General features: G+C 34.2%; 2 protein-coding genes across 2 annotated transcripts; both read right to left on the bottom strand.

The window, feature by feature from the left end:
• Positions 1–5,313: 5,313 nt before the first annotated feature.
• Positions 5,314–8,536, bottom strand: LOC145589753 (uncharacterized). The gene is made up of 3 exons (XM_081646439.1): positions 8,370–8,536; positions 6,994–8,090; positions 5,314–5,714 (listed from the first exon to the last, which is right to left on the bottom strand). The coding sequence occupies exons 2-3, from the start codon at positions 7,720–7,722 to the stop codon at positions 5,433–5,435; spliced, it is 1,011 nt and encodes a 336-aa protein (XP_081502565.1). The 5' UTR covers positions 7,723–8,090; positions 8,370–8,536; the 3' UTR covers positions 5,314–5,432.
• Positions 8,537–9,443: 907 nt separating this feature from the next.
• Positions 9,444–11,401, bottom strand: LOC145589016 (uncharacterized). Its single transcript, XM_081645593.1, has 4 exons — positions 11,215–11,401; positions 10,389–10,620; positions 9,808–10,182; positions 9,444–9,668 (listed from the first exon to the last, which is right to left on the bottom strand). The coding sequence occupies exons 1-4, from the start codon at positions 11,319–11,321 to the stop codon at positions 9,444–9,446; spliced, it is 939 nt and encodes a 312-aa protein (XP_081501719.1). The 5' UTR covers positions 11,322–11,401.
• Between the last annotated feature and the right edge of the window lie 3,059 nt (positions 11,402–14,460).

Genomic DNA, 14,460 nt, shown 5'->3' on the forward strand with positions numbered 1-14,460 from the left:
CGGGAAAAAAAAGAGGACATTTAAACGGAACAATTTCTAATGTTACAACAATAACACTCCCATTTCTGTCCAATTGCATTACTCCCCATTTTTATCACTTTTATAAAATTCTCAAAGAAAGCAGAGAATAGTTTTCTTAGCCATTCTTATATGATCTTATACTTGTAGCATCTTAATCTTGAAGCCTTCTTGTTCAAAGACTTAAGGAGTTCGTCAATCTCAGGCAAGAAATTTTTTATCTTTATTTGTAATTTGAGTCTTATAATCTCAGCCATTTTATAATTGAGATACCCAAATGATTTTTAACTTGCTATAATGTGTTAAGAAATGAGTATTGTTGATTGAAATAGAAGAAGCTTGATTATGTTTTATTGTTTTATCTAAGTCAATATGTGATTGTGGGTCGAAATTATATTTCATAAAAAGGGGCTTAGATGTTAATGTATATGTTAATTATTTGATAATTTAAAGAAAGGTGGGTTTGAATTTTCTTGGATCATGTATTCTTCACCAATTTTTGCTAATTATGGGAATTGAATTCTTGAATTATGGGTTTATATTTCTGGGAATTTTTAGTTATCTGAAAATGTTACAGTATTATTGTTACATTGTTTTTTAAAAAAAAAGACAATGCAAGTTGTTCTACATTTCTCCTGTCATTCTATCAAGGTGTAGAGTTAAAAGAAATTCAATGGGTGTTCTTGATTTTGTGAAATGCTAATTTAAACTCTGATTGAATTTGTTTATTTGTTTGATTAATCGAAAGGAAATAAAAATGTTGTTGCAGTCTGCAGGCAAGTTATAAGACCGCCTTCTGTTGCTGGTTATTTTTCTCAGTCAGGAACTGATTACTGATCTCCTGTGAGAAACTTCAGTATGGCCGAGAGACCCTCAGAAGCACCGATTTCTGCTAATAGAGGCTCGGTTGCTGGTAATTACAAGTACAGAAAAGCATTATGCAGGAATTTTCAGTCTACTGGAAAATGCCATTATGGGGACACATGCAAATTTTCTCATAATACCTGCAAGTTCAACTTTAAGAGGACATGCCCATATGGTGAAAAATGTGTTTTTTGGCATACAGAATCAGATTATAACGCAGAGAGGAGAGAGGGCAACAGAAGAAGAAACAGAAGGCGATGTACAAACTCAATGACTGTTGACATCCATAGTCATGGATCTGTAAGCAATAATGCTCTTGGACAAGAAGGTAATAGGCTGTGTTTTATGTGCACTTTGAAATTCGGCTGTTTTCCTTCAGCAAATTAGTAAGTATTTGTGTTCTGTAGATTGAGACTAGAATTCTTTGTAAAATTACTATGCTGTCTAAGATAACATGTGAAACTTCAATACAGTAGGTTACTGCATTATTGTTTCTTAAAATTTGACATAATGTATCAATGTATGAGTGTATGAGAACTGAAATATGTGAGACACATTCGTGGCAAATGAGCTGAATGATTTGAATTCTTGAAGATGTAAAATCATGTAACGGGATATGAATCTGAATTAGGGAATGATCATTGTTGGTGGTGCAGACATATAACTAAATGTTGCAACTACAATCCTTGAAAATTTAGATGACTATAGACTAATGTATGCTTTCTAGTCACAGCAGCTATGTGTTAGCATTCATCGTCGGTTTGTTCACTTTGTTGCTAAGAATTGCATCATGGTATGGATGGTCTCTGTAACACCATGTATCTATAAAAATTGTCTATATTTATGTTAGGCTGGTTTCAGTGCATTCATCACCAGCTTTAAAATTTTTTTGACACAGGCATTGTGTTTAGCCTTTTGTACTAATTGTAACCAAACTTTAATTTTAAGCTTTGTTTTAATTTATATATGTGGATATACTTGTGGTAATGCTTATTAGACTTATGTAAGAATAATAGGCTTTCTTCTTACCATTGTCCATATTTCTCGAGTTTTGTTTCAGGTTCAAGTAGTTCTGCACCTGTACTTGCATCAGAATCAGGAAATGCACAAACTGCTCCTAAGACCTTGGTCAATGCTGAGGTTCAGAATCCGCTCAAACCAACTGCTTCCAAGCACGAACTGTCACCACGACAAGTGAGCTCATTCAAATGGAAAAGGCCCAAGAAATTTGTTGGCATCTATGCTGATTGGATTGATGAGGAATCCTCGGTGCCTGGTTCGGCTAGTGGGCTTCAACAATAAGTATTAGATTTGGGTTTGGTACTTGTGGTGGAACTTGGCAACAGTATGTATATAAGGGGAGTTCAGATATACCATTATACAAGTGCAGAAACAAGGTCTTGAAGTGTACGTATTAGAATTTATTCAAGTTTTTGTTAGCAAGATACCACTTGGATGGTGTAGATATTGTTCTGCAGCTGTATTAGACATAGAAGTACATAAACCGCACATGCCATAGATTGATCTTTTCATTGAGAGGGAAAGTTTGATATATTCACAAACCTGACTGGAATTTATAATACTTGCTCGTAAGGGATAATAGTGTGTAGTGTTTACAGAAGAGAGGATGTACTAGAGTATTTGCTGTGTTTTCTGTTGTTTTGAAGCTTGGTGTATATACTCTTAGTCATCAAAAATTGCTGTGTTCAAAAACAAGAAGGCTTCAAGATTAAGATCAAAAATTGGTGTATATACTCTTAATCATCAATCTCAGGCAAGAAATTTTTGATGTTTATTTGTAATTTGTGTCTTATAATATTAGCCATTTTATAATTGAAAAACCCAAATGATTTTTAACTTGTTATAATGTGTTAAGGATTGAAAATTGATAAAATGGAAGAAGCTTGATGAAGGGGTTTTAGGGGTGTTGATTTTTGTTTAATCTAAGTTAATATGTGATTGTGGGTCGAAATTATAATCATGAAAAAGGGCTTAGATGTTAATGTCTGTGTTAATTATTTGATAATTTTGGCAGAGATTAGGAGCTAAGTAACCCCAAGAAAGAAGGGCGGGTCTGAATTTTCTTGGATCATGTATTTTTCACCAATTTCTGCTTATTATGGGAATTGAATGCTTGAATTATGGGTTTATGTTTCTGGGAATGTTTTGTTGTTTGAAAATGTTACTGTGTTATTGTTAAATTGTTAGGAAAAAAAAAAAGAAACGACAATGCAAGTTGTTCTAAATTTCTCCTGTCATTCTGTCAAGGCGTAGGGTTTTTAAAAGAAATCCAATGGGTGTTCTTGATTTTGTGAAATGCTAATTTAAACTCCGATTGAATTTGTTTTTCTGTTTGATTAATTGAAAGAAATAAAATGTTGTTGCAGCCTTGCAGGTGCATATGTGATAGATCCTGACTTAGTCTGCAGGCGAGTTACAAGACCGCCTTCTGTTCATCTGTTGCTGGGTTTTTTTTTTTCTCAATCAGGAACTGATTATCAATCTCCTATGACGAACTACAGTATAGTCGAAAGACCCTCGGAAGCTCGGTTTTCTGCTAATAGAGGCTCTTTTACTGTTAATTCCAAGTACAAGACTCTTCCATGCAGGAACTTTTGGTTTACTAGAAGATGCCATTTTGGGGACAGATGCAAATTTTTTCATTTACCTGAGGAAAGTCAGAGAAGTTGCAGGTACAACTCTAGGAGTACATGCCCTTATGGTGAACGATGTATGTTTCCGCATAGAGAATCAGATTATTATGCAGAGAGGAGGGAGGACTTGTATACAGAGAACTCTGCTAATAACATTCAGCCAGTGGATGTTGATTCATGGTGCAACAGAAGGGAATGTACAAAATTAATGATTGTTGACAATGACATCAATACTAATGGTTCAGTATGCAATTATGCTCTTGGACAAGAAGGTAATAGGCTGTGTTGGCTGTTTACCTTCAGCAAATTATTTAGTATTTGTGTTCTGTAGTTTGCGACTGGAGTTCTTTGTTAAATTACTTTGCTAAGATATGTGAAACTTCAATACAGTAGCTTACTGCATTATTGTTACTAAAATTTTGACATGTATGAGAACTGAAATATGTGTGTCACATTCGTTGCAACTACAATCCTTGAAAATTTTGGCGACTATGGACCAATCTATGCTTTCTAGTCACAGCTATGTGCTAGCATTCATCGTCAGTTTGTTCACTTTGTTGCTGTGAATTGCATCATGATTCGGATGGTAGCTGTAACACCATGTATCTATAAAAAAAAATTGCTGCTTCAAGTTCAAAAACAAATCTTGTTTCAGTATTTCAAGCATGAAATTTGAAACAGAAAGTTTGACTCAGTTTCAAATGTGTATACTGTATTATATTAGGCTGCTTTCAGTGCATTTATCACCAGCTTTAAAAATTTGTTGACACAGGCATTGTCTTAAGCCTTTTGTATTAATTGTAACCTATTTTTAATCTTAAGCTTTGTTTTAATGTATTTATGTGTATATACATGTGTGATGTGTTTATGCTTGACTTATTCACATAAAAGAAAAATAGGCTTTCTTCTTACCATATCTCCCGTGCTTCGTTTCAGATTCAAGAAGATCCGCACCTGTACTTGCATCACAATCTGAAAATTCACAGACTGCTCCTAAGACCTTGGTCAAGAATGCCTTTCCTAGTGAGGTTCAGAAACCGCTCAAACCAACTGCTTCCAAGCACAGACTGCCACCACCACGAGTGAGCTCATTTAAATGGACAAGGCCCAAGAAAATTGTTGGTATCTACGCTGATTGGATTGATGAGGAATCCTCGGTGCCTGGTTTGGCTAGTGGGCGTCAACAATGAGTAGTAGTATTAGATTTGGTTTCATGTCGGGGTAACTCTAGATTTGGGTTTGGTACTTCGGGTGGAGCTTGGAAACAATACATAAGGAGAGTTCAGAAATACCGTTATAGAAGTGCAGAATTAAGGTCTTGAAGTGTACGTATTAGAATCCATTCAAGTTTTTGTTAGCAAGATACCACTTGGATGGTGTAGATATTTGTTCTGCAACTGTATTAGACATAAAAATACATAAACTGTATATACCATAGATTGATCTTTTTCATTGAGAGGGAAATTCTGATAGTATTCCTGTTTCTATCTGTTGTCATTGCTAAGTTGTGCTAATTTCCCAACAGTTAGGTCGCAATACAGTTTTCTTTACCCCCTGTGCCTAGGTACTCAAATGGACTTTACCTACGATCAGATTTTGATGAATTCATTCATTCAACGGACTGGCTGTATAAGAGAATATGAACCAAAAAAAAAAAAAACTGAGGAATGGACTGAATTTCACTTGCAGAGGGTGGAATATCAAACAATTGCAGAACTTTGCCATTAAGTCTGCCCTTACAATTGTCCTTCGCTACTTATGCCTGAAATCAACACAATTTTAATAAAATCTGTAAACTGACAAAAAGTCCTGCATCAATAAATGGCAAAAAGAGGAGGCATTTACATAATGATAATTCACATTCATACTGCTTAATGAAATTATAAGATCTGCTCACTAAGAACTTCTGTCCACAGATTGAGACCATTTGATAGTTGACCTCACCAAAGCATCAATTGGATCAATACATTTCTTAAGTAGAGGGTCATCAGGGGGTAAAAGCTCATGCATGTCATGAGATGCAATGATGACCATGTTTACGGCCCTCACTAACAAAACTTGAAGCGCAATTCTTAACAAGTTCCGAGCCCCTTCAATGTCTTTCCTGTCCAAAGCTTCAATGGCAGGACGCACAGTGTGTTCCATGGTTGCTTTATCTGGAAGCACGACCTCAAATCCCTACCAAGGAATTCAGAAGGAAACAAATTATTGGTATATTATGGTGGTGTTATATTAACCCTGATCACTCATAAGAGCAGGGGTTAAAAAAGAGAGATCAAGTGTCACACATTCATAATGCAAAGCTACAAAACCAAATCGTATGTAAACCATAAACACAAATTGTACTTCAACAGATGCCCCAGAATGCAGGCAAACCAGGGTTAAAAAAAAAAGGGTTCCGTTGTGCATCTTAGAACTTGATGCCCAAGAAAATTGCAGCAACTCATCAGACATCTAATAACAGAAAAGCCTAAGCTTAATTCAACTGTTGTAGGAGAGAAAATTCAATACTCAATATAGAACAGGAAACTCTACTCATAGCCCTAATGAATATAAAGAAAATCACAACAAGATTGCTCAAATTCAAAGTGCTGCTTATAACTAAAGCAAAAACTTCTCTATCTGAATTGATCAGCATAGAACAAACCTTTTAAACATGCCAAATGTTATGGGAAGTTCAACAGGAAGGGATAAGGAGTGGTAACGCAAAGGCACTGGAACAAGAAGAGATGTGTTATTTTATTTGAGTCTTAAAGACTCATGAGATACATGTATCATTTCTTTTAACAGTTTAAGTACATTTCAGCAAAACCCAAAACTTATATGAGTTATATCCCAATCATACTGCCAGCACATTTCATCATTACAGAGTTATAGACTCCAAGAAGAAAGCAGAGGAAGGACAAAGACCTTTTTCCTTCTTATTTTATATTAGGGGAGGTAGGGTGGGGTGAGATTCCACGATTCAAGGAGTCGAAAACAGGCTTTTCTTGTATACTTCTACTTTTGGACATTACATATTGTCTACACCTTAATGTGAATAAGAACCTTGAAAGACTTGTGCTCAACATTCTACAAGGTTCAACAATTATGTATGTAAAAGCTCCAGCAACATTAATGAAACTTTTGAACTAAAAAGACAAGTCCCGATTCATACTTAAATAGCTCCAAGTTTCATCCAAGAGTTTAGTACTTTAGTTACTTCACAAGATCAAAATACGTCAGCACTTTAAGTTCATGTTTCATTCACAGAAATATCATGATACGTCAGCTTGCATGATCAATACCTAAAATTCTAAAGCAATGCAAATTCTAAGTCTTTAACTCAAAACAATATGCAAGTTCCACCTAATTGATAATGTCACATTCCAAAAATAAACAAGCTTTCCTAATCAATATTCTCAATCCAGACTGTAAGAAGTGCACAGTAAAAGGAGCAAACCATCGAAACCAATACCTCATTCTGTAGCTTTTCCTGATAGAACCCTGATTTCAGTACAGCATCACTACCAACCACACCAATCCTCAAAGGACATCCAGTTTCAAGAGGCCTTAACTTGGCTTCCTTAAGTTCCTTAGCCACACACTCAGCCATATGAAGAATGGGCACACTGCATCCATTAGAAACATCAGCATGCCATGAATGCAACAAATGACAAGGCATCACAAGGCACTGGGCACCCCCTTGCTCCAGAAACGCCCTTTTGCGCTTCAAGTTCTCTACAATCAGAGTATGATCCAAATTAGAAGGCCTCACTTGAGCATACAACGAAGGAAAAGAACTTCTCTCATAGATCAACAGCTCCTCCATCAGCTGCGGATCAGAACAAAGAATGAAGGGAGGACAATCTTTCCCCTCCATTGATCCCCAACGCACAAACTTATTCACGAAATTTAATGTAGAATCAAGAGATACTCCTCCTATCACACCAATTGCATTTCCTTGGTTAAGTATGGAACTAGTACTAAAATCTTTCTTTGATAAAGACATGTTTGGAACATAAATTCCCCCACATTTCAAAGAGTTGTCACTTTCACCAGTGTGCACAAGTATTGAAGAAGGGGGAGTAGCCGAAGCAGGAATTACTCTTGAGCTTTTTAAAGTGCCATGTTTATATGTCCTCCCTAAAAAGTGTATTGGATAGTTCAATGTATGAAAAGACATTGTCATAATTCCATCAAACATCTCTTATATACCATTCATCAATCAATTGCTTGCATCTATAAACCAATAACCTTAATCAATACCCAAGTGTCGCGGTTCGATTGCTCGAATTCTAACACAAAGGCATCAAACACCTACTCCTAGGTGTGCCTCAAATTACTATAAAAAATCATTCCTTCACAATCAAAGTTTCATGAATGTGTATATGAAAAAAGACATTTCTACGTCATCCAAGCAAAACCCACTTCAGAAACTATTTGATTTTACCTGTAAATCACTCAGAAATCTGCTACACTGAACAAACCCCACTTCAGAAATCTGAAATTTGCTCCAAAGTTCCTATCTTGTTGACAGCACTGTAATTTGATTACAAAACTAGTGCAAGCAATCTGCAAATTGGGAAAATCCAATTCAAATATTTGAATTTGAACCCTACCCAAATTCTAATCCTGTAATATTGATCCCAAAACTAGTACAAACACTCAGCAAATAAAAAATTTGAGAAAACCCAATTAATTTTTTAAGAATTTGAGGCCTTTCCCAAGTTATGAAAAAGTGCCCAGAAAAAATGACAGTAAATTGATAGAAATTTCAAAACCAGAAAAAATTTGTGGCTCTCTATGATGTTTTTGTCATGATTTTTGAGAACATGAAGCTAAAATTCTCACCTTTCATTTTCAACATAAATTAAAGGGAAATTGGAAACATAGGACAACAAAAGGTGGGATCGTGATGGGCAGATTGATGAGAAATTAGGAGAGAGAAAACCTGTGAAAATGCCATTAAATTCACACCAAACATTCTAGTCATGGGGATGGTCCAATACAGAGAGCCAAAATCAGATTTGAGTTTTAAATGTGTAATTAATAATTAATCAATGTGATTTTTGGCTATATATGGTAACATGAGTTGCAAAATAATTGATGATCATATCATATTTGTTCCAACTTGAGCAAATTTTGATATGGCCAGTTGGACAATGAATGATTGATGCCTTTGATGGTAATAAGACTAATGTCATTGTGATTTGCTAAGGCAATGTAGCATCAAAATAACAAGAATGAGAGAGAGTGTGAAGAATAACTCAAGTGTTTAGTGCTTCCTTTCCGATTTCAGGAGATCTTGGGATCTATTCTAACCCCCGCTCTTGTGGCTCTCTAAACACCCAAAAAAAATAGCAAGAATGAGAGAGATGAAGATATACAGTTTAGGTCATGTCTCGGCTTGCGTGCCTACATTTTGTTACAATTTGTAGGTCCGACTTGCTAATTACGGATCATATTGCAATTTCTAAATGGACAACCTAGACGTGAAATGACGCATCGTAGTTGTATGTTGGTTTGTGCTTATGCCTAGGTCATTATCATATTTATGCTATAAAAAAAATTAGCTTAGGTATGACTAGTGACCCAACACGATTGGATAATACATCTCAACAATGCCTTTGCCAGCTAACTAAACTCAATGCCACAGTCACTCGCTACCACTACGTATTTGAATAGATACATTACTGTGTATATATCTTTTGCTAGTGGGTAATTTATCCACCGAGTAGAGAAAGTTCATTTAATTCATGGTCATCATGGAGATGGATCCTCTCTAGTTTTCTCTAGTCACTTAACCACTTAAGCAAGGGAATGTCTTCATGCAACATGTTAACTTGTTAGTTTGTTACAGATTAGTCACTTGCTAAACTATCACTACGGAGAATAAAATTGTTATCATCATTATCAATTTATCCCTTAGAATCGTCTATCAAATGAACCATCATTATCAATCTTAACTCGCAAATCGCTAGTGTAAAGAAATGAAGCCTGCACCCCAATGGTAATAGCTGATATGAACGCCAACCCAAACGCAAAATTTTCAGTGAAAAAAATTGCAAACTGATGTTGTGTTTCACTGCTAAAGTATATGCCATCACACGGAAATGTGATAAGAGGATTTGGATTTGCAACAATCTTCGCCTTCCAAATAAAAAAGAAACCTAGAAATTAACCAGGAAAAACTCCAAAAACTAGAAAATACTAACAATAAAATCATACTTGTACCAAAAAAGCAGAGGAAAATTCAGTAAAAAGTATTTTTAATTCCTTGTTGTGCAACTTTTGTAGACCTAGGAGTTGTAGCACTGCCAACATAATTGACATTCCATTCAAGTCTCTTCATCTCCCTATCCTTCTTCCTTTTCTTTATATGTTCATCCAAATCAACTGCTGCTGTTGCTGATTGGTGAGCTTGAAAGCTTTTTACGACAGCTCTTACATCGCTTCTGATAGATGATAACGCGTTAAAGAGAGCTACTAACATGATCGGAGAAATTTCAACTGACTGACAATAGTCTAAACAAGTAGATTTTTGCCTCATTATTTCCTTAAACAAGCCCCATATAAGCAGCAAACTTCCAAATAAGCTTAACCTGCCATTCTTTAGCAGACCGAGTATTGCCCCAACCACACAGAAGTAGCTTCCTGCTAGAATCTGAATGACAGTCCTCAGAAAAAATGTCAGAGTTATTATCTGTTATACTGAAAACACCAGCAGAACTTACGCGAAGATTAAGATTAAGGTGTCATTCTTTTCACTTGAGTTTACTTATCGAAGGTGAAAAGAACAAAATCTAAGTCATATGATGATATCAGAAGATGCAATAGTACAAGTTTAAATAGTAATTAGTAGTAACAAACCTCAAGATGCCTAAGATCAATGATTGCAGAAGCCTCTTTCACATGAGTAAAGTTATAAATTTCTAGCAAATCATCATAGTTAGGGATGGTTATGCCATTGATAAGAGCATTAACAATCGCACCCGGGTAAAGAAGGATCTTCACAAATGAAACAGGCAAGACTTCGCTTGCTATTAGCTGAGAAGATGTTACTTGAACCGGAGTTATGCATATTCCACTTCGACATGGAACCCTGTGATTCATAAGCAAGAATAATAACTTCTCATGATTCTAGGATTTGGCCATTTTAAATGTTGTACTCAACATTTTTCTAGCTATAAACTCAATGTCAAGAAAAACATTCATCAAGTAAAATATACACAAGATTTGCTAATAGCCAAATATGTATTTTTCGAAATCCTAAATGTCTTCAAATTGGCATAGCACTTGTTAGATTTTTTTCCATCAACTAAGATAGGTAACACTATGAATTGAATTCCAATTACTTTCTCATTAGCCTCATTTTTGGAGGCGGAGAATTTATTAATACAGAAGTATATGATTTCACCATTTTCATTCTATTTCCGCACCACATTAATATATGAACAACAACTTTACTCATTAGCTTATAGATGGAAACGTGTTACAACAATAATCCACCTTAGTTGATGCTAAATAACTCACAATCTTAACACATAAAATGGACATTGATCAATTTCTTAACTATAATAAGTCTATAAACCACGAGTTTATAAACAAATTTGAACATTGTGACTATTGTAGCAACCGTTATCGTGTCAAATTGATTATAACTACGAATAGATGTAAAAAAATAGTGTATGTGTACCTGAAAAGAGGGACTTGAAAGATGATGAGAAGAAAATAAAGGCAAGAAGAAATAGAAGAAATGGATTTTGCCCATTTTCGAGATGATTTCATGTTTGTTTTTTGCATTCTTCTGTTATTTTTGAGGTTCTTTTCTTAGTAACTGACTTTTAGTGGACCAGCCCTTTTTTCAACCCATGTTTGGTAAGTCAACCTCTTCATGGATGGTTAGTGGTTCTGCACTTTCACGATCTATGGGGCTTTTCCACCAATATTAGCCTAACACGTGTCATCTTATTAATCATCGATTTTCTTTTAACCAAAATCTTACCTTGCTCTATTTAAGGATTGTTACAATTATTTCCCTAAAAAAGGAATATTGCAATTATAATTTAAAAAAAAAATAAACGAATGTTGCAAATTTTGTTTTCTTAAGAGGTTGTGTAACAAATTCACTAATATATGAGGTATATTACAATGTGATTTCATAACTTGCAAACATTTAGCACTAGGAAGATAAACCTCGTGTAATCTTATGAGGATGGTCATATGACTTGTCTTACTTCAACTAGGCCTATAGGCTATATTGCAATGACTTTATAAAAAACTACAGTGATATCAAACATACTCCAATAGTTACTATTGTGACATTAAAAGTTAGCCATGTATCGATTACAATAATACTAGTAATTTTGTTAGGATTAGGCTTAAAGTATGAACCTCTAATAATGAGGATGGTCAAATTACTTGGACTACTTCAATTTAATGAACCAGGCCACATCTACAATAAGTTTTAAAATGCAGTCCATTATGTAAATCAAGTATTGGTTGGTTTTGTTAGGTCTATACAACAATGATTCATACTATATTTCGTAATGGATGCACGCACTAAGGTATTTCACTTTTAATGGCAACAATCCAAATCTTCAAAGGAGCAAATTTGTACACCGAAAGTACTTTTAATGATAGCACTCTAAATCTTCAATGGACCAATTTGTGCCCTTCAATTTAAAAAATAAATAAAATAAACATACTTCCTATAACTTATAAAATAAGAGTTCTCTTTTGTTGGGGTTTGGATTGTCAAAAAAAAATAAAAAAAATAAAATAAGAGTTCTCTAGTTAAAGAATGTACTCCTAGTAAATCATTTTTGATAGTTCATGGACTTCATGCAAATCACAAACCTTGAAATTTGAGCAATTCATTGACTATAATTTCTCTCATAGATGTGACGGACATTGGTTGTAAATAATTAATGGATCATTGTGAAAGTCAAAGTTGACCTTTCTTTTCTTAATTACTTTGCATTATGAATTTATGATTATGACAATATATGGCAATGATGCTATGATAGTGTGAAACGAAAATGAAGTATATGCTATATTATGGTCGTTTAATTTTTGTGCTATCTACCAAATTTTAATTTCCATGAACATTCAAACAAAGAGTAATTAATTAAATAAATAATCAACAATGGTTGGTTTTAAAAGTAAAATAAAAATAGCCCAAAAAGTTGTAGTCAATCAAGTAATTTCTTTTTAAAAAGCCTTTCCATTCAATCCATGCATGTATACAAAGGGGGATTTCCCACCAGAGACATTCGAGGCCAGGCTCCCGTAAATTATTGTTATTAATTAGTTAATGAATTTAAATAACCGATATTTACTTATAAAATATTAGGATATAGTGATTAGTTTTGAGTAAGAGGTAAAATATTTAAATCCTGACCCCTATTATATTTTCGGCCAAGATCCACTACTGTATTATGTTGAGCGTAATAATTGTAAATAGTCAGTAGGTAGTCATTAACATATCAAATAATGACATAGGTCATACTATAGCTTAGCAAATTATATAACATGCTGAATTATGCAAGACTATGCCTGAATAAATCTGTTAGTTTAAGACAATAATCAAATTAAAGTTTTTGATCCTACATATTTATTTTTATTTTTGAAGAAAAAGTTTGTGATCCTACATTACATATAAGTTATAACAGATTATGACTTGTTCAACCTATATTATATTATTATTTTTTAAATTTTTAACCACTGGATAATTTTAAACCTTAATTATATCCCAAAGCAAAGACTTAATTTTATCCATAACAAGTAATCTCCTGTCAAAAAAAAAAAAAAAAAAATTTACTCCACAAAATTTATTTTTTTAAATCTTAAACTTTATCCACGACACCTATATTTAGATACACTCAAGAAAATTAAATCTCCAAATCTTATATACTACTTAGTACTTCTATTAAACAACCCCTTATTTTATTCCTTCAAACCCTCTATAGTCTATAAATAGTGTCAAAAGTTCACCACCACCTTAAAATAACCCGCCAACCAAAAAAATCGAAACAACATTTCATTATCCATACACGATAAGAAAAAAAAAACAAAAGAGAGAGAAAATCAAACTCAATGGCGCAAGTAAGTGCAGGAGGATTACAAAGATCAGACATTTCATTCAGGCGTCAAGGCTCTTCAGGCCTTGTTTGGGACGACTTATTTTTATCAGGTGAAATAACTCGGCCTAAAAACAGGTCTAATTCGACCAAACCACGTTTTTATTCTCAAGAATTCACTCTACCAAATAGACCGCTGCACGGTCAACAACAACAACGACGACAACAATCACGTTTTTGTGATGACTTAAACGTTAATAATCCTACGATTAATATTAAGCCGATAAAGACTACACGGTCGAACCAGGATGCGATTGATGAACCGGGTTCGCCTCGGGTTAAAGGTTGTGGGTGTTGTGCTGCATTAAGGAGAACTCCACGGTCCGGTCGAACCGTACGGAATATTATATCCCGGCCCAGGTAGTATTTTGGTTAATGTTAATTTACGTAATGTGGCTAGGCGAGGATGAGGTTTCAAAAGTCAACGGGTATTAATTTTTTTTTATTAGGAAAAACAATTATGTGTAATTTTGGATAATGTTAAGGCTTTAAGAAATTTATTATGAACAATAGTTTTTGTTCATTTTTTGGGTTTTACATTGTGCCCCAATTTTTTTGAGTAGCAGGAATGTAAATATACGATGTTTGAGGAGTTGTTAACATTCTTAAAGTTTTTGGTTAATTGTATGTTTTAAAATTTAAAGAATTGAATAGTCTGATTTTTAAAGGCGTTTTTTTTAATTGTATGTGAAATTTTTACTTGAATATGAAAGTTTATCATCAATTGGATGCATTGTATAAAATTTTGTTTTCTCATTAAGGCAATGTGATTTGTGAATAGATCGGATTGTGAGCTGTGG

This window comes from Chenopodium album, chromosome 17, assembly GCF_948465745.1.
Source record: "Chenopodium album chromosome 17, dcCheAlbu1.1, whole genome shotgun sequence".
NCBI classification, from domain to species: domain Eukaryota; kingdom Viridiplantae; phylum Streptophyta; class Magnoliopsida; order Caryophyllales; family Amaranthaceae; genus Chenopodium; species Chenopodium album.